At 39.7% G+C, this 21,396-nt stretch overlaps 1 protein-coding gene across 2 annotated transcripts in view; it reads left to right on the top strand.

Annotated features, from left to right (window-relative positions):
- The window catches only part of dennd1b (DENN domain containing 1B), a 106,020-nt gene that overhangs the window by 38,160 nt on the left and 46,464 nt on the right, over positions 1 to 21,396 (top strand). Inside the window, exons 4-10 of one of the 2 annotated variants that reach the window (XM_011474042.3) lie at positions 6,680 to 6,729; positions 8,443 to 8,562; positions 13,245 to 13,314; positions 14,970 to 15,050; positions 16,298 to 16,357; positions 19,915 to 19,968; positions 20,506 to 20,616. In XM_011474042.3, coding sequence (XP_011472344.1) covers positions 6,680 to 6,729; positions 8,443 to 8,562; positions 13,245 to 13,314; positions 14,970 to 15,050; positions 16,298 to 16,357; positions 19,915 to 19,968; positions 20,506 to 20,616 — 546 coding nt within the window. The remainder of the gene's footprint in view (positions 1 to 6,679; positions 6,730 to 8,442; positions 8,563 to 13,244; positions 13,315 to 14,969; positions 15,051 to 16,297; positions 16,358 to 19,914; positions 19,969 to 20,505; positions 20,617 to 21,396) is intronic. The other variant, XM_011474043.3, reaches the window with a different exon arrangement.

The raw sequence follows: 21,396 nt of genomic DNA, 5'->3' as shown, positions 1-21,396 counted from the left end.
GAAACTAAATGATGAATGTGCGTCCCTTATTGTCTCTTGATTTTATTCTATGTAATTGCCGCTGTGCCACCATCTCAGTATGTGGTGCATTTTGCAGATAACGACATCAGGAAATCCTGGTGAAATCAAACAGGAAGTTTGGTGTTTATTGTAAATTAGATTGCTCGCTTCAAAAACCAAGTTGCAGTTAATTTACTGTCAGTTGGTAGGAGCTCAACAGTTGTTCAGGATCTTAGCCATTTGTGTGTAACAGTGCAGATTTAAAAATGATAAAAATCGTAGTTTCAACGCACCATGCTAACCTAATAAAGATTTTATGCCATCATACGGTTTTAACTATGCATTATTTTTTTTCTCCTCCTGCTCAGAAACCAAGGCTCAGCTGTCCTTGTGCCTTTACACATTGCAAATGAATGCATATCCATGCAAATTCTTAAAAAAGAGAAGCTGAGAATTTGAATATTTTGCTTAAAGCTGCACCCAGGTCGACCCTGCCATTCGGCATTTGAAAGCAGTGAGTCTGTTTGAATACTGAGGATCTCTCTTTGTCATGTTCGCCAGAGGGGCTGGGTGAGCGAACCAGCACTGGCAGGATGGGCAGAGATCGGCTGGGTAGCTGCACACAGACTGACTAATTGGGAAAAGGGGGGCAAAAGAGGGGACGAGGGGTGTTGGTAAGGGTGAGGAAAAGGTGGGGTATGCAGGAAGGGGGATCTAGAAGACGACAGGGGGTTTGGGAGGGAGGTGAAAGAGGATGGAGGTTGGGGGTTGGAAGGAATGGGAGAGTATGCAAGGAAAGGAGGAGGTGATAAAGAGGGCAGAGAAGTGTGCTGGAAGAGGAGGTGAAGGAAGGGTGAGTTTAGACTGTTTCCAGTGCTGATTTGTCGTTATGCTGTCCATGGCTGGATGGGTTTCCATAGCCCCTGCTTTCCTCAAGCTAGCTCGGCCTGACTGTGTTTGCATTCAAGGAAGCTATATTCGAACTCGTTTTGGCCATTATAGTACAGACAAGAAGGGCCTTTATTCCCTTTTAACAATGTTGTTCGAAGGTGTTTCCAGATTTGACCTGTAATTTAAGATCAGTCTACAATTTTGAATAAAGACACTTGGAAAAGCCTCCCAAATTTCTTTCTTTTTTTCCAGTTTTGATGAGGCCTTTGGCCCGAAGAACATTAGACACTGGCCTTGACATGAGCACTGCAAGTTTTAATAGGTCTGATCAAACCCTGGTTGCGTCAGGAATGGTGTTTAACACATATTTAACTGCAGACCTTGAGCACCAGAGTCCTGTTTCCCTCCATGTCTTTGTGTCTTCTTACTCTCCAAAAACACCTGATCCAGGTTGAGCAGCAGGTTTAGCAGAGATGTATCTTGAGAACCAGCATAAAAGTTTTTCTTGACAACTTTAATTGCGCTCTACTACAATTAAGCCTCAAATTTTTACCAAAGTTTTTGTTAATTTTTAAAGTAACCGTAGGAATGTGGACCATTGGAAGAACAAATGCTTGCTTTCATGTTGATGAAGATCGTCATGCATCCCGGCAAAGTTGTTTTGAAGTTGAATTTTGGCATTTGGACGCATTGTCTTCTCTTCTTGAAATGTTTCACCACTCATCCAGGTAGCCAAGTTGCACCTTGTTTGCTTTAATATAAGATGTTTGTGATTTGGTGCAACATGCAGCTGTCTGGCTAAAACAGAAGTAGCTTTTGGAGCTTTGAGAAAAGTATGACTGCTTCTTCTGGAAACAAACCAGTCATCTTTTAGAAATATTTTAGTCCCAAATGAAGCATCATGTTTGTAGAAATGCTGTTATTCTTTCAGAAAATGTTTCTGAAGATCTTTCGTTGAACTAAACTTAAAATGAATAAACAAGTACTTTGACATAACTCGTGATATAAATTGTACAAAGGTGAAATATTCATGGATAAAATGATAATTCCTTACAATAAAAACTAACTGAAAAATACAAGAATTACTTTAAAGGTAAATTAATTTAACATCTACTTGTAACCCAGCTCTACAGTGGAACCTAACTCTAAAATGCCCTTCAGTTGTAAAAGTTACTTCTGCAAATAATTGTCTACTAAATTCTATGTGTGATTATTTCATAGGTTGCAAAATAACTGAACATTTACAATGCACCGCGAATCAGAAATCTAAATGATCTGTACTGGACGTACAACCTGCTTAGGGTATACTATGATTTTGTCCAGACACAGCAATACACTGTATATATATATAAATAAATAAAGTATAGAAAATTATTTTTTGAAATCTGAAATACAGAATGATTTGAAAATGGCTCAGATAGTTTAAGTTTGTATTATCTAGATGAGCTAACTGGCTAATTGATATAGGCCTAGAAAGATTGTGTAGAATATACCAGCAATACTTTTCACAAATGTGTCTGCCACCACCCTCTATCTTTCAAACCTGCTCCCTAACATGGGCTCTGGAGTCCTAACTGAAGTTTAAGTTACAGTTGGTAGCTAGCTGCATTGATCTGACTGCAGTAGCCAAGGGAATATAAAGCAGGGCAGGGGCTTAAAGTCTTGAGCCCCCCTTGGGAGGAGTCCTAGGTGCAAAGGGAGAGGTGCATGAACTGAGCTGTTTCTCATTCCTCCCCCTCTTGCTCCTGTGTCCATCATCCTCCATCTCTCCCTTCCCTGTGACATTCACTTTTGTCAGTCAGTCTATCTGCCTGTCTTTCTCCCTGCGATGTTTTTTCCATTCACATCATACTCTGTCCCTGTTTTTCCCCCCTCCTTTTTGGTCACATTTCTGTCCAGCAGTTCTCTGCATTTATTTGTGAGGAGCATGGAAAATTGACTTTTTCTCCTGAAGTTCACACCCAAATACATGAGACACTGGGATTGATGCATTTACATTTGTTTAAAAATACTTGTTCTACTTGCTTCATGTAATTTTGAAACCTCACATTCCCTTTTTTAATAATGCTGACCATTTAGGAGGGAAGTGCAGGCATAAGTGTGTTAGACAGAGAAGCACAGCCCACACAGTCTGAGACGTCACGTGGCAGATCTCCCCAGAACCCGGAGCGACGCTAAAACTATATATAGCCTATCCCAGCGCAATTTCTTCTGAAGCAATTGGAGGAAAGCAGGATTAAAAGCAAAGTTTAGGCCTATTTTTAAGAGTAGAAAGCTGGAGCGCCACCCTTTGCTGCAAAGTTAGTTGATGTTCGCAGCTTCTCTGCGGGGGCATGGTGCTGCTGTGAGCCGCTGTAGTTTTGCGGTGCCGTGATAGCAGGAGTGTCCGCTGGGGGAACCCAGAGCATTCTGTCTCACTGAGTGATACCCCTGTCTCCACTCACGATAAACAGCACACGCACACACATCAGTCTGCCAAGCCCAGCCTAGCAGCACATTCACCCTCCCACCCCCTCACAAAGCGGCAAATATATTAGCTGCTTCTTTTTCTTTTGTCTTGGGAAAATGGCAAGTGGGGGAGTGTTTGTGTTTATGTGTGTGTTTGTGTCTGTGTTTACTATACTGAGAAACTGTAGAGGAACACCCCTTTGTGCCAGTTGGGTTGATATCCCAATGGTAAGGAGCCCAGTGATGGGAAGAAAGCCGCAGATGCCTAAGAGTTACCAGTCATACATGTGGAACAGAAAACAGGTAAACAGATGAGGAAAAGGGTTTTGAGTTTTGCACTCACTGTTTATGTCACGGCTTAAACAGTTCCATTGTGAAATCAACATTACAGGGTTAAGTCATAACCCTGGCAAGTTTATTAAAATGGTTTTCAATTAGTGCTTTCAAATATACAAATTCAACTGGAAAAGAAGTGTTGAGTGTTGACTTTAATCTTTGCCGTAGAATGTTTTAGTTCTTTTTTATTTATTAGCATCAGTGTTTTTTTGTGGATAAAAATCAAAATGCATGGAGAAATGAATCAGGCTGTATGCAGTATCATAAAGAATTTCATTTCACAAAAAAATGTAAGTCAGTGAAGACTCTTATTCATCCAAGTGACACTCAATTTAGTTTTATGTTATACAAACTGGACAGAATGTGATTAAAAAAAAGTTTTTGTTTAAAGAAGTGTGTAGACCAAAAAATTAAATATTAAATACTATTGAAGAAAACTTGTTCATCAATCAAAAATTATTATTCATCTATTAAGCAAGTGGGACAAAAAAAATTCTAATGTATGAGATGGAGGTGTTTGATTATTCAACTGAATTGAGGATTTAATTTTTTATAGCTACAATCCAACCAGATCAATCTGTCTGAGGGTATTTTCCAATATCGATATTGGAAAATACATTTTTGGTTTGAGGTATGGTAGGTTTAATTTACTATAATGGAAAAACGACCAAGTACCTTCCCAGCAGACGACACACGTGATTAACAGTCCAATGTGTGAAGACACATTGAAAGACCATATAGTGTGGTAGAATGTTCGAATAATGTTCAAGCAACATGGGCCTGAACTTTAAATGTGAATAGATTTGTCATTTATGCTTGTGTACTTGTTTGTACACATTTTTAATTTGCATTTGATTATCTTGCAAGGAATGTGGAAAACTTTACCTGCACTGTTTAGTATCCAGGTATTTATCTTGGTCACACTGGTTGAAGTTTTGGCTAAAGATGTCCTGCATCGATTTTAGGTCAGTAAATCAGATCAAAATGAAACCAATATGGACTATGAATCGGATCATCAACCACAAATGAAGAAAAAATGTCATCTACTCACATTGTGTTTGTTAAAAAGTGGCAAAGATTAAATGAGCTACATATAATTTACTCATAGCACATCAATGCTTTTCTGGTCCTGTATGAGGGCTGTCAGTCAAAAGTGGATACCTTGGATACCTGATGTGGGCGGAGTCCTGACAACTGAAATCTGGCAAGTCGAATGTTTTTATTTGGAGGGAAAACAAGTGCCTGTGTGTGTGTGACTGTGTGTGTGCGTGTGTGGTGGATGGGGAGGGGGTGTGGTGTGCCATATGCAGTGTGCCAGGGAGGGCTCTCTGGAACATATTGGTGTGCTTACATGGTGGTTAATAATAGTAACAAACGCGTACAGCGACGGCAGTTCTGATATCTGTGACAGTTTTGCAGCCGCACACGCCAAGACTTAGTCGCACATGTTCATGCACACCGTCTCACAACACAGAGACCTCCTCTGCCATTGAGCCCTCCGTCTTTGTTGAGTTCTCAACTTCATCACAGATCCAGATAAGAAAAAAAAAAAACCAACAACCATTTTCTCCCATCTTGCCTCCCCTCCATCCCCTCCTTCCTTCTCCATATGTAGGCACATACAAACAAGCAGTAAAGCCCAGTTAAACTTAGCCACCCACACACACATATATGTACGTGCACAGGCCTCACCACCCTCAGTCTGAATGAAGTCCTTGAAGCAGACAGACACTTGCATACTTCATGGATTCAAATGTTCATTTCCCACACACACACTTGTCAAAGTTTTTTGTTGGTTGCTTGTCTGTTGTTGTGTTTTTTTTGTGCTTGGGTGGCTGATTTAAGTTTCATTGGGGTGGGGGTTGTGAAGGAATCGGTGACTGCACCCTGTGGTGAGGTTTTAGTGACCGTAGACAGCAGGAGCAGCAGACACCCAACCTGTCGTCCAGATCAGTCTCCGGGGAGGCAGATAGATGTAGAAGCAGTGGCAGCATCACTCACAGCTTGGACATGTCCTGTCAGGAAGAAGACACCAACCTCGGGCTCTGAGGCTGAGTTTGGCAAGCAAGTAGTAGGGGAAGAGAGAGATGGCAAGGAAGGCCAGGTCTTAGTAGAAAGCCAGTCAGTACCCAGGATTAGTCTCTGTAGTTGGCGTTGTCTGGCCTGAGCTGAGAGAGAGGTAGCAGAAAGACAGGCGGCCAAAAGAGGACCTGGCGTCCAGATCGGACCAGGTTAGTAGCCAAGAAGATGAGGAGATGGAGCAACAGAGCCGAGGAGACCTAGTGCTCTGTGGCTGCGTGGCTGGTCTGGAGTGGCTCACCCATATGGTGCTCTGCTCTGTTCATGCTCCCTGTCTAAATCCATATGCCACTGGTGGATAGGTGCCCCCACCCCCAGCTCCGAGACCATGCAGACTGTCACTATCCCCACAGTCTTGCAACTCGCAGGGGAGGTTTTGGGAGGTAAAGCCCCGAAGGCTTGTACCCCCCTCTTCCTACCTCTTAACCCCACGAAGCTGCTTAGCCCATTGTCACTACAATCTGCCACCATAGCCTTGGTGTTGCAACCCCCCCCCCCCAACCTTGCCTGCTTCCTTTCTTTCTTTTTCTCTCTCTGTCTTCCTTCATCCTTTCATCTCCGTTTGGCATCTCATAATCGATGAACTTATTAACTGCTAATTATTCAAGCTGTGGATCGGAGGTCACTCCCTTCACGTTTAAAGAAGGGAGCGTTTCCACGCTGTTCTGCCAAATGAAGTGGTTTACATGGCCCATTCATTAGGACTAAGTGCATTTAGGCTACAGTGTTTGGGTTGTGAAGAGTATGTCAGATTGCTATCAGTAGCATTTAGCATTAATCCCCATTTTGTTCAGTCAGTTTGATAGCCTAACCCTAGGCCTCTTTGTTAAAACCCAAGAGGGTTTCATACTGAAGTACACAATCTTGTTGGTTTAATCTCTGATGTGTATGTGTGTTTAAAAGTGTGTGTGTTCTGGTTTCTCAGGAGGTCCTTCAGACGTTACCAAAGTTCTGCTTTCCCTTTGACGTTGAAAGGTACGATACCCATCCCTCTCTTGTTTTATGAAGTGCTGCTCACTTTAAAAACATTCAAAAGAATGTATAGTTGCTGGTACTTTTTTTTCATAATTGAATTAAATTTAATTAAAAAAAGCCTATTTCATGGATGATTAAAAATGCTCTTATAAACTCTAGTTTAACAGATTTGTAATGCTGTTGTCACTTGCTACTGCGTAAAGATGTTTGTCAGTTCCTCATGTGACGAACCATAATGCAGCTCCTTTACAATAATTCAAACTGTCAAAACAGAAAACTACAACTCTACATGAATGTTAATGCTGATTATAATATTGATGATTTTATTACAACAAATGAGGTAAGCAGGTCATCTGAGACAGCTGTAAATTTAACATGTTTTTATAGTTTCACCAATAAGCAGGATTTTCTCTAAGCGTACTGTAGTTCAGATTCAACGCCGTCTGAATGTAGTTGGCTCTTTCTTAAATCTGGAAAATTACATTCAGGTGTCAAGACTAAGGCCCGGGGGGTTCTAATGGCAGCCTGTTGGCCAAATGTGGCCGAGGAGCAACTTTGAGTAGCTCAAAGCACAATCTCTAGAAACTAGAATAAGGAAATGTTCTGTGCAAATGTCCTACATGTCCATGAATGCAGCACACTGGGTGTAGCTGAGGATTTTTTTTCACCTTGAACAAACACTCTCAAGGGGTTTTCTTTCTTTTTTTTAATTGTCAAGTGAACCAATAAGAAGAAAAAACAAACTTCCTGTTACAACCCTTCAAAATAAATGTGGCACACCTGTCGGCCTAAAAGCAGGATTTTCAACTACACAAACTAGCAACACTTTCCCAGAATCCCATGCGGTATTTATTTTTACTTGTGTTTATTGTGCTAGACGTACTTGATAAGCATCATATTTTATTATCAAGAATCACCTAATACAGTAGTGATGTTCTGAAAAGACATGGATCATGACCATTTTTTTTACATCACTCAGTTATGAATATAATGATGTAATAATGTAGGTCTGTAATTATAACTTTGACTCTTATCTGAGTGATTTGAGTCGCATTCAAATTTTTTGTAATTGTTGGTTCCAAAATAGATTTTTGTATGCAGCATCATATGATCATAAAAATTCCTGCAGAGGGGAGGGGAAGGACAATTCTCCACATGGATCATTTTGACTTTGTCAAGATTTGAATCCCTGATTTTTGAGGCACCTTTTTTGCACACAACAAAAACAAATGAATTATTCTGTCCCTTTAACTTTTGTGTTTGTAAAAAAAAAAAAAAACAAGTTGGTATTACCTTGTCTTATCAGCAAACAATATTGTGTGGCCCAGCAAAAGCTGGATATTCAAATAACCTGGCCCCGCTAAATGAGTTCCAGAAAAGCTGTGACTGTGGAAGTCAGAGACACAGTGGAGTTGCTGTTTCACTGAAGCTGAACTGCTGCCATCTAGTGGTGGACTTGTGAGCTGAGCTACATGCTTATTTTTTAGTCTTCCCTGCACTCAAACTTAAAATGTTTGATATCACTTTCAACCATTTGTCAGTCACTTTGATTGTAGAGTTTGTATGATTAAGCTGATCAAAATTTGGATTTTTACACAATTAAAAAATCTTGGATTTATACTACGTACTATATTTTATTGATGTGCTTCTGGTTATTTCGGCTTGAGGTGCTTGTGTGCCTAAACTATATATATTTTTTCCCTTCTGGGATAGGGTTTCCCAGAATCAAGTGGGACAGAATTTTACCTTTGTGCTCACGGATATTGACAGCAAGCAGAGGTTTGGTTTCTGTCGACTCACTCAAGGCTGCCGGGTCTGCATATGTCTTCTCAGGTAATATACTTTTTCAACTTTGTCTGCAAAATATGGCTTAAACATTCAAAGTATTTTAAAAATTATTTTAGCTATTATTAATATAGATTTTACACCATCATCAATTCCAAATGTCAAAACAGAGTTTGATTTTTCTAAAATACAAACACAACACTACATTTAACTTTTCACTTTAAGTCTTTTAATTAATAAAAAAATATATTAAAAAATACTTTTTTCCCAACCTACTTTATTAAGAAAGCCCGAAATGGTTTTTATTTTTTTTAAATACTCTAAAATAAAAGTAAGCTACATTTTTATTATTATAAATATGTATTTTTTAGCCGCTGTATTTAATTCTTATGAGGGAAAACTTTTTTTGAAAATAGCTGATCTTAAAAGAGGACACACATTTCTGACCCAGCCTCTTCAATTATTTTTTGCTCTTTACACACATCTTCACGAAGCCAAAATTACAAATTCATATTTCTCATCTGCCCACACAAATATGTAACTAAGGTATATCTCCTAATATCTAAATGTTTAGCAGCTTGTTCTTCTTTATAAAAGGATATATTTTAATACTGGTTATATTATCAGCGCATGTTTAAATGTTAAATAAGTTTTTCTTCACATATTTAAGCTCCAACAAAATTTATAAACAGTTGACTCCTCCATTATGGCAAGTGTTTATATGTAATTACTCTGTGTTTAAAAAGAAGCATTCTTGTGAAACTCTCATGGGACAAACTCACACACTTTAATAAAAACTGGAAAAAAAAGTCCAAAATGAATGAATTTTTAATTAATGTAGTGAGCAGTTTAACAAACAACAAGCTGGAAAAAGAGCACAAAGCCTTTCCTTGTTCTCTGTTAGTGAACCAGCGCTCCTGTCAGGGCTGTTCGCCTGTGTGTGTGTGTTTGTGCGAGTGTGTGGCTGTTGATGGACAGTCGTGGGTTTGTCGCTGCCTGCATGAGCTGCTGTGAAGCTCGGTGCCCCACACACACACACACAGACGCACACACCACCCACCCTTCCCGGCCAGCTTCCATGGCCTTTGTTTTTCTTTTCTCTCCCTCTTCGTCTCATGCTCTCTGTCTCTCCCTCCGTCTCTTCCTCTCTTTTCTCCTCGTTATTCGGCTACTGCCACAGAGCGACAGCAAAGACGCTTGGCCCATAATTATGCATGAAGCTTCACTGCCAATTAGTAGAGGCTCCCCTGTCCCTCTCGCTGAGTTAGACATGCTAATTCATTTGACATATGATGTATAAAATTCATTATGCATTCTGAGTAGTTTGCATGACTTGCTTCATTTAAAATAATAAAATGTATAGATTTTTTTTTTGGTTAATTGAAATTTGTTTTGTGCTCCCCAGTTATGTTTTCCTCTCCTGATTTCTTCCCCCTGTTTATTCTATAATTGCTCCTCTGTGTTGGCAAAATACAAATGAAAACAGTCCAAAGCATAAAAAGTATCTTATTTTAGAAATGTAAGAAATGCATACTTTTATGCAAGTTTTTAAATTAAATCTTTGGGGGGAAAAAATAATGAAAAAAGAACAAAAAAGCTATTTTATTTCGTTGGCACCAAAGAGAAATCAATAAAAATGTCATGTTAAAAGTCTAAAGTAAATTTTCACGACTGTCCAGTTAAAATGTAAAATAAAATTGCCAGGCTGCCCTGTTACTGTTTATTTAAGTGTTTCCTCTGAATATAAAATAAAAGTCATTACAACAGTTTGCGTCTGTGATTGCTGAAGTGCTTGGATCATAAAATTGTCACCTCTGCTCACAGGAGGAAGTGCCTTAATGAGTAGGACAGCTTTATGTGGACAGGTCTTTGTGGTCTCATTGCTTATGTCGTGGTCATGAGGAAAAGGCCTCTCTCTTCCAGGCACACACACCAAAAAATAATTAAAATAAAAAATAAATAAATACAAAAAAAAAACTACTTTTTCTCCCCCTTCCCACATCAATTCATAATTTTCTTTAAAAAAAAAAACATATTTTTTTGTGTTTGGACCTTTTCTAATTATTTGTAGCTAAAAAGAAAACAAAATTCCATTTGGGGCTCCAGCTGACAATTTCAGGAATTATGCTGCTGCTCGTGGCCACTTCTTCAGGTGTTCGAAGACACTTCCTTCCCTGTACTTAACCCCAGACCTGAGAAAGTAAATGTGTCACGCAATTTTCCACAAAGTGTACACTGACTTACGATTACAAATGCCTATACATTAAGAAAGATTTAAGACTCATTGGAGGAGCATCAATAAAAGTGCCTAGACTTCCATAGTTTGTGGCAGCTTAAGAGAGCTACAACATAAACTTTCAGTCTTTAGTTTTCTGAAAACGCTCAAGTTTTATTTTACTGTGGTTATTTACAGTGCTTGTAAAACCGAAATGTAGAAATCCGGCCATGACAGTACTGGTCCGGTTGGATGGGCTCGACTTTTAGGTGGTCTGCGGCAGAGATGGGGAGCGCATTGGGCTGTGAGTGGATCGCAGATTAGCTGCTTGATTCTTTGAGTGCTAGGCACTTTGAGAAGACGTGTGTTTAAAATGGTTGGAGAGACTGCGGGGCCCCCACGCACTGAGCACACCAGTGATAGATGCCGTTCTCTTGTATCGGAGGATTTGCGAAGCACAAACAGATCTGAGCAATGAACTGTGACGAGTAGGAGTATCTAACTAAGCTTTCCAAACTTTAGTTTTGCATGAACAGAGATCAGAGCAGGAGTGGGGAGAGGAAGTACAAAACCTAGGGTTAGTTCATGGGATTGCATTAGAAAAAGACAAAGAGCAGTGGATGTTACTTACAGTTGTCTGGCTTTAGCCAGTTATCATGGGTTTTCCTCTAAAACAGGATTTACAGCACCTCACTGGAGGAACGTAAATGACTGTGGGATCTGTAAGGCTTGACGGCTGCTTTGACAGCAAAAGCCTTATATACATCCCCTTAACGGTGGAAAATGAAGGATTAAAGTCCAGAAGTCTTTTCCTTTAAACACAAGGCATAGAGGAGGCAGATAATAAGTGTTTTGGGTTTTTTGTACCCGTGATTATCAGCATAAAGCTCAAACGTAAACTGACCTTATATGCAGATGTGGTATTTTGTTTGACGTAGCAGAAATAGGTCTTCAGGTTGAGATCCGGTCAGCGTGGAAATTAACATAAGCGTGTTTGATTTAGCCTCTCCTGCAAGTGTGACCTGATTGTGGTAAGTCTTCATGCAGATGTCAAAATATTGGCATGTTAAGAGCCTGATTGTTTCAGACTAATGGTCACTCAGCTCCTCTGATTGGCGCGCATGGCTGCACTTTTCTGGGAGCCCGGTCTGTCATTGGCCCCTTGCGGATTTAGTGATATGAAAATTTGCATTAGGTTCCCTTCATTGTTTTTCCTGTTGTCTGTTAATTCCAGTCTGCAGAGCAGCCAGTGACCCATGTTCTTGGAACACCTCTGTCTCAAGCCAACTGTCCGGGCAGGAGTACGAGCTCTCGGACTCAAAACTTTACTCTTAAATTTAATGTGAAGTAGATAAAAAATAATTAGTGTTTCCCCATGATTTTTGGTAGAAAGGTTGTCCTTTTGATTTACTTCATTCTCCTTACTGACACGAAGAAGCACAAGAGAATTTTATTATCAGTGAGAAAAAAAACCACTTTTGATTGACTGTCTCATTTGGACAGTAATGTAAATTTTAATCCCTTACATCAAGGCGAGTTAATGAAGCATTAATGGGGGTCTCTTGTTTATTTAATCTCTCTGCTAAGACATGCAGAATCATTACACATACACTGTTCAAAACTGCATGTTAAAACCCCAAACTAAATAAAAATTCAATAGGATGATAGGATACCATGTTTTTATTATTTGATTGCATAACATTACATGAACTGAGGCCTTCCAGCTTTAATGCCAAAGAAAATGTTGGCCATCTTCCACCTCCAAAGCGAGCCGTCTTGGCCAAGAAAATGTCAACTTTGTAAAGAAAGCCATGCTGCAGATGCTTTTAGCTTATGGTGGGTGTATTCACTGATTAGCTTTAACAGAAACGCTACGGTATAAATTATTGCTAAGCTTCTTAATGAATTTATTTATTTTACTTTAATTACACGAGGCAAGGATTTCTTAAAAATATGTGAAGGCCATGCAAAGCAGCAGAGAGAGGGGCAGAAGAAAGAGTTTGAGCTGCTTTTTTTGTGTGTGTTTAATCTGTGCATCTGGGAGCAGCATGCTTGTAAAACCATATTAGACCTTAGCATCACATAAAAGCAATGTTATTTTCTTTTGTTTAATGAATCTAAAATCTTTTATTTTCTTCTACCATCATTTATTTTGGGCTTGAAGGACACAAACATGAGAATGAAAGAGGGTCAGAATAAGGACAAGATAGCAGAGTCATTATACAATGACTCTGAGCTTTGGAAAAGGTGTAGTGCGGAACACAAACCATCATCGATGCCCTTTATGTATTTGATCTTTAAGAAAGAGGTGAAATTATTTATAGATGTTTGGCGGCAGAGATGCTAACACACAATCACATTTTCTGGAGACCAAATCCCTTCACACTTGTATTTTAAATAAATAACACACTCATCTGCTTTGATTCAGTACAGCCAGTTTATTATGGATGATGATGAAATGAATGAAAGCTTCTCCATGTATAACCAATGAATACATCTTCTCTGACTCTTGCAGTTATCTACCGTGGTTTGAAATCTACTACAAGCTGCTAAATACCCTGGCAGACTATTTAACGAAACACCAGGTAATTGAATGCATCTTATTTTACCATTGCATGTGTCTAGAGATGAGTGTCTTTTCTGTACCTCGAAAGAGAGAGAGAAAAAAAAAAAAGCCAAACCCCAGCCCGTTTATTTTCTTTGCGTCTGTTTTGTGGTGGGATATTTCCTTCCACTGTGTTCTGCTTGTTGCCTTTTTTGTGCGAGTTTTGTTCAGCGTCTTGGGCTCGACTTGGTTCCTCTTGTTAGCTGCAACAATGTTGACATTTCACAGACCAAATGCTGATCTGACACTGGAAGTTATTCCTGATGATTTAGTGGAAAACAAATCGTTAAGAGAAAACCCACACTCTATACACAGCATGCACACAAATGCTTGTTCTCCCCTGACTATTCCCTGCATTGTACTAGCAAAGGGAGGGGAACTGTAAAATATGCAACAAACTGGGGAGATGTGCAGCGTCTAGTGCATAGGGTGTAGGTGATGTTCCACTGTTTAGATTGAAGGGAAGGGAAGAAGGAGGGGAAGCAGACAGAGCCAGGGAGAGATGCAGAGAGCTCTGGGACCACTTTTCAATTGTCATGTAGTCCCTGCTTCTCCCAGCATCCTCGGGGAACAGTGATCAGGACAAAGTGTCGGACTAAAATAGACGGTCCTATTACATAAACAATCAGCACACATGCACGCAGTTCTGCAACACAGAGAGGAAGTCAGTGGAATAATCCGATGAGGGATTAAAAAGGAAAAAGACAAATGGAGGAGTTTGTGAGTCGGGAGAAGAGAGGCTGCTCCACATTCTGGGTAACTGAAATGTTTGTGTGCATGATTTGGTTTCTATTTACCCCACTGTCCGTTCCAGGCGAGAGGGAGATGTTGACAGACGAGGAAAGACAGAAGAGCGATGAGGGTTTAAGGAGAAGGGTAAATGAACTGTTTCCCCAGGCCGTGTTGCTGACCATGCGTGTGAGCATTGAGCCTCTCATGACAGGAGGCTGTTCGATTGCACACACCCTAACACCCCTCCCTCTTAGCCTTCCTCCCCTTAACTGTGTATTGCCGCCCATTGCCTCCATTTCCCTGAAGCTGGCGCACACGCATTTACTTCCTTGCAGAAGCATCGGCTTTTGGCCAGAACAAAAACAAACTTCCTTGAGAGGACAGTTGGAAAGGACAGAAGCATCGAACTTCCATGTTTCCAGTTGTTGGAACACATTGTCGTCACATCACTGTTTTCCAGTTTTTTAGCCATGCAACCGGCGATGTAAACAGCAGACATGTCAAAGATCTCATAAACACTGGGAGAATTATCTGAAGGCCTGTTTTGTGGTGGAACTAGCTTTCCGACGGCTTCTGAAGACCCCTGTCTTTGGAGTGGGGGGACCCCCTGTTAATTAAAGACAGCCCGCTCCCGGCCGTAAATCAGCGCTGTTGGATAATAAGCGTCTGCAGCGCTACACTCAGCCATCTCTTAACCTCTCCATTTCTCGTTAAACATATGTCAGTCGGATGTTGTGGAGCCCTCCAGGCCTCGCTGCAGGATTGCCCTCTGGTCTGCTGCAGCGCCCGTCCCCACACAGTGCTTGAGATTGACGTATTACTTGTGCCATCAGCAAAAACAAGTAAAAAATCTTAACTTGTGCTTTTCTTCTCCCCCTCTTTTTGTTTGTTTTTGTCCCTTAGGAAAATGACTTGAATGACATGCTGAATTCTCTGTATGAGCTGCCTGTGCCAAAGCCTTTCACGCCCGTCAACCTGAGTGTGGTAGGTACACGTCTGATTTTACTCCATGGAAGACACACGACAGCTAAAATGGAGATTAAAAAGTGGAAAGGGGGACAGGTACTGCAGCAGAGTGTTGCATCAGAGTAGGTGGTAACTGTTGGCTGAAGTAGTTAAAAGTAAGATGAGAGACACCGAAGAGATAATGTATAATAGAAAGAGCGGAGACAAAAAGGGGAAGTATAATGAGAACTCAAATGAAGTTGACACAAGGAAAATGAGACGAGACGAAGATGGCATTAAAATGAAGGGAAACTGAGCAGACAGGCAGAAAGAGGAAGACGCCGACAAAGTGCAGAGGAGGAGAGAATAAATGAGGCAATGGCAGTGGAGATGCCGAGTGCAGATCAGGAGGGGGTTAAGATACACCAGGTGGGAACAAAAGGACTCACGTGGCTCAGGACTCGTACTGTGTTTGGAAACAAGGAGTGGTGCTAACAGGTTTTTTATGCGATAAACTCAACTGGTCACGCTAGAACTTGAAGGGTCCCCTCACAGCTCGTCGTGTCTCCTGCTTATCAAAAGCCGAAATGGCCTAACGAGCCCCGGTCCCTCAGAGCGAGCTTGCGTTTGAGTTAACTCTGACACAATCCCCCCTGAACGCTTCCAACTCCGACATTAAACAATTGCCTCCATAAGCCTGGCCTGTTTAAGCTGAGAGTAAAGGTTTTCAGGAAGTCTGCTAAGCTCATAATCAGTTTTTAACCCACTAAGACTCCACACTGTATGCAGTTCAACAGTATTTCAGTGTTGGCCTTCATCATGGAGGATCATCACTCTTTTCTTTTGAACAATTAGCTGTTGGTCGTCTTTGCAGCAACTGTCTCAGAAGAATTCCCATCTAATTACAGGAATGAATTTAGAGGGGGGGGGGGGGGGGGATGAGTAGAAAACAGTAAAATCAATAAATGCGTTGTAAAGGTCTGCAAGGTTAATTCCTTGTGATTTATTTTTCCTTGTGCCAGTTTTTACATCTGTTGTGTACTGTGTGTGAATAAAGTTTTCATCTTAATCTCAACACTTTATTGAAAAAAGCAGCCCCAGAGAACAGAGGTGATCGCTTCATCTTGTATCCAGAGAAGCCACTAGTTTGATATTTAATTGATGAAGCCGAATTATTCCGTTAAAGTGTTTTTTTTCCCTTTACCATGGCTGCCAAGAAGAAGGATCATTGTCCCCTTTCATGTGTGAACCCTGTTTTGCTCTTTCTCCCTGTCTTATTGTGCAAGAATGAGCAGTTGTATATTGCCACTGGGCAAGTACTGAGAGATCAGCCAAGCAAGGAGCCGGTGAGTGGAGGGGAATGAGTGAACGGCAGAGACGGGTGGAGGGAATGAGGCTACTGTGAAAAATGAAGCCGCTTCTCTACTAATCGCATGGGAGACGCAGATTTCCAATTTGGCCAAATAATCTTCACCATCTTCTTAAATATAACACAAACAAACTATCCTGGGCCTTGGTGTATGTTTCTTCTCCTCTGGAAAACAATCAAACTTTGTAAATGATTAATGCCCTTCCACTCTGCTATATTCTCTCTTTGAATATCAAAAGTTTTTTTTTTTCTTCCTTTCTCTTTATGTTTAAAGCAAAGGCAATTGTGCTCAAAAAATCTCCTTGAAGCTTTTCCAGTTAACCCACTTTTGGTGTTTTTGTATAAACAAGTCTTCGAAAGAACAAGAAAAAAAAAAATTCAGATAAGCAAGCAAACAGCCAATGAAAGCCCAAGTTGTCTCGAGAAGCATGGTTTGTGATTATCACAATGATAGGAGTTTGTAGACCAACTGGGGAACATTATTTAGCTCACATAGCACATGAAAACAGCAGAACAAAGCATGCGCTATTCGGCAGCTGCTTTGTGTTGGTTTGAATGGTTGTCCTGATTCTCAGAGGTATTGCCCAAATCCCTGATCTTTTAGTACAGTTTATTTATCCAAAACTACACTTGTTAGATAAATTATTCTATAGCAAGCCTTTGTTTTTGTCACCTGTGTTTGGCTTTCTTTTTAGCAAACAGTGTTGCCTTAGAAGGCTTAAATATCAGATGAATTTCCAGTAATAGCACCTAGGTTTGATCGGAAAATTGAAGTAAAACAAAATGATACTATTGAGTTTAAATGGAACATTTGAATACTTTTACCTCGTAGTGTTCATACTTGAATTTATTAGCTATCGTTTTTTACCCTCATGGTGTGCAGGGTACGATGGCCCTGAAACATTGATCACAACCAAAAGCAAAACAATAAAAAAGCATTACATTTTAAAAATCAAAACAAAAGACACCAAAAACGTAAAAAAAAAAAAAAAAGGTAATTTCTAGAAATCAATATAAAATGTTTCAAAATTAAACAAAATGATAAACCGGAAAAGGTAGGAACTACGGGGCATCCCTGATTGGATGATGGCGTTTGAATTATCATGAAGAGGGAAAGCAGAAGGATGTTTTACCCAAACGGTGGTAAAGAACTGATAGAGCAGTCACTGTACTTTTGCAGTGGCTGTGGTCAGAACATGTTCTGTTGGAAGATTTGTTGTGCCAAAGAACTTCTGCTTGAATAGAAGAACAAACGTCATCATTCAATCAGCGATGTTCCATAAAACTACCGTTTCCAGTTTCGTACTTTGTTTCCTTTAACTTTTTATTTGATTTCTAAAAAAAACTCTTTTTTTTTTCTCTCCAGATTTTTAAAAATATTTTGGTTTCTGGAATTTTGTTTTGATTTCTAAAATGTAATGTTTTTTTTTTAATTATTTGTTTTGCTTCTTAAATGGCATTATGATCTTTAATACGTTTTTGTGCTGAGTGATTTATTGATGTGATTTGCACTTCAGGGCCACCGAAGAAAAGTATGCAAGGATTCACTTAGCATAATTTAAAGAAAACTGACCTTACAGAAGGCCAAGAAGAGGTTCAAGCATCAAAATGTTGTCTATGTTTTAGTAAAAAAAAAAAAACTACCCAAGGCACTGGATGTTAGAGCATGTTAATAAGTTTTCCCCCCAAAAAAATCCTACCAATGCTTTGTCTTAAACCATGACACCCCCTTTACCCTTTGGGAATAAAGCAAAATGTTTAATCAACGTAACAGTTTTTTTTATTTATCACCCAACATGAACTCAACCCAAATTACGTTTGTTTTACTGTAATCTAAATGTTTCATTATCACAAAGGAGACAAACATGTCTGTCTTTTATTGCTTTTTCATTATTATTGAACTGAATTCCAGATCCTCAAAAGTGATATTTTAGGATTATGTGAATAAACTTTTAGCCTGAGTATGAAGTTCTAGTCATTTAAAATCCTTTTCCAAGTGATAAACATTTTTAAAACCCAGAGGTTTATTTATTTAGGAGATAAAAAGGTTTTGACTTCAACAGCACAGTTGTATCTGTGCAGTCCCATGAGGGTTGCTTGAATTCACATGTGCATGCTGTTTTCTTATTAGCTGTAGGTTTCAAATGGTGCTCAACTCTCATAACTCTCTAACTATCTAGTGACGTTTGTGTCGCCTGCAACTCAATAAATAATTAATAAATCAATTCATAGCATTTAAAGGAAATACAGATGGTGTTAAAGACCCACTTCAATGAAAATTGTGTGTTTGGTGGATTTTTTTTAAAATATATTTTTGTAGCATTTCTCTCATGATGGACCACGTGTATATAAAGAAAATTAATTTTAAATTTGTGTTTCTGAGTATTTCTTTATTTAAATTATTGTAAATCAGGAGCAGATGAAAAAGTACAATTTGAAGCAGTGATGTAGAAGCTACAGTTGGCAGACTCCATTCTGATCCATCCACTTGTAGATGACTAGATCCATGAACGTATTTGTTTTCAAAACTGTTGCTCGCATTTTAGTTGCACCGGTAATGTTAGGTCAGGGGTGTGAGGGGCTGTAAGCTAGAGGGAGAGAGTGTAAACACAGGGATAATGGGGAAAAGGGTCAGGCTCACTCTGTGCCACCAGTCCCGTCCACTACTTAAAGGTGAATTTCTGATAAATTCCTGCCGTTCTGCAGAATCTATGTCCTGGAAAACGACACAGAATTTAGCTAAAAATGGCTTTGTCATAATTAAAATAAGTTTTTGAAATAGATCAAAGTTGATTGGAGTGGGACTTTAAAGGAAACACAAATGGTGTGCTACACTAACATTTTGCTAGATGATTTTGGCTTTTTGTCCTAATCTGAGTTCTGAAGTTTTTGCAAAATTTGTGTTCATGTGAACCTTTCTTTTGTCTTCTCAATACATTTAAACTGCAAACCGCAACATTTGGTTAAGTGAACAACTAAGCAAATGCAGGGGTTCCAAGGATGTGGTGTGCATTTGTGTGTTGCAGACACAATAGTTTGTTCCTCATGGTGGTTTGTCTACCTCCAAACAGCACCTCTCTCAGGCCCCTTTGATCTGAACACTGAACCTGCCCTGCTTTCCCAAAGTGAGACAGGCAGCTCTATGATCCTCTAAACAACTTGTGTGTGAGCGCCGATCTGAGTGGATGCGCACACGTGCACGCATACTTTAGTCTGTGTGCTGGTACTCCGCAAATCTTTTTAATGCTTAAATAAAGACTCAGTTTTTCACCGGAGACATCACCCCAGTGTGTGTCTACGGGGAGCTGAACTGCTATTGAGCTTTCTCTATTCTGCAGGCCTGATAAAAGCATTGCCACAGTTCAGACACCAGCTCAGCAATTCATATAGACAGAGCTGAAGATGAGCCATAAATCATAGAACAAAGTGAACAGCCTCTTTCTCCCCCTCTTTCCCTCATACTCTTCTGTGTGAGTGCTATGCCTCACTTGTGACCTTCCCTCTTCTTTCTCCTCCATGTTTGTATTGTTGCAGCACTCCTACTTCATCGCCCCGGATATCAATGGACTGCCAACTATCCCTGAGAGTGTAAGTGTTCATGGAAAGGCAAAGAATTGGAGACTGAGGAAGATAAAGAATGATCCCTCCCTTATAGAGTGTACAACTGTGCCTCTAATCGTTTTTAATCTTCCACACATGTCACCGTTTGAAATTATTACATCATCCTCTTGTTTCTGGTTTATCTCCTGCAGTGCTGCTGCTTTTAATGTTGAAGTTCAATGATTAGCTTAGAGGATTTAAACTAAGCGCTCGTTCTTTGTTGAATTCTGTAGCTAAATGTGAGTGAAGTAAATGACATTTATTAATCTTAGAAATCAAATTTGCTTTATAGATGACACTGTCTGATTAATGAAATGAAATAATACGTCGATTGCTTTTTTTCCCTTAAAAAAAAAGTATGATGGTTTCTGTAGAAATAGAAGTCTACTTGAACCAGAACTCTGTGTCTCTCTTTGGAACACTCTGGCACTCATACTGTCTGTATCATTGACATTTTGCTGTAAGCAAGCTGTGCTTGGACAGTTTGTTATATACCTGAATATCTCTGTTCCTGTCTGTCTGCAGAGGAATCTGACAGAGTACTTTGTGGCTGTGGACATCAACAACATGCTCCAACTCTATGCCAGCATGCTCCATGAGCGGCGCATCATCATTACCTCAAGCAAGCTCAGCACTGTGAGTCCATTTCCTTCAAGTCCTCCTCCCAGCTGCAGACGCTTTCTGCAGTAGATCTGCCAGCACACAGCTAAAAATCTTTGTTTTAATTCTGACTCCAAATCACGCTCGTCAAAGGCAATTAGTATTCCCGACTTTTTATTTTATCCTTACATCTTTTTAAAATTGTTTTCTGTTTGTTGATATTAATCTTAACGATATAAAAAAGTGTAACAACTCTTAATCCCCCCCGACTTGATATTGCGAAATGACCTTTTTACCACCTTTTTAAAACTGCTGTAACTTCTGTGTCAAAGTATTTTTCTCTGTAAAACCTCAAAAAAGGTGTGGAGTGTGAGGCAGATGCTGATTCACTGTCAACAAATAAATCATGCTAGTCTGTGTCCTGGAGAAAGTTCAGGGACTTTGGCTTTAGTGCTACAAGAAAATACCAATTATTATTTTGGTCTAATTTTTATAACCCTTTTAATTTTAGAATACATAATAGATTTTTGTGATAACATTTTTTAACCTAGTCTTTTCTCATGTTCTGGTAATTCTCATTTTTATCAGAGTGATGTAGAAAAGATTTTCTACATAAAGCTTTTCCTGTAGTCTCACTTCTTTTGATCTATTTTAAAGGGTTTCAAGTGGTGTTTTAGTTATGATTATGCAGTCTTTAGCCAAAATTTTAAAAAGCTGAGTCATATTTTAGAACATAGTTTCTGCAGAACGGCAGTAGTTGATCAGAAATTCGTCTTCAAGTTGTGAGTGGAATTGAAAGTGTGGAGTAAGCAGGCC

This window comes from Oryzias latipes, chromosome 4 (assembly GCF_002234675.1).
Source record: "Oryzias latipes chromosome 4, ASM223467v1".
Taxonomy (NCBI): Eukaryota; Metazoa; Chordata; class Actinopteri; order Beloniformes; family Adrianichthyidae; genus Oryzias; species Oryzias latipes.
This window is presented reverse-complemented; position numbering and strand designations above follow the sequence as displayed.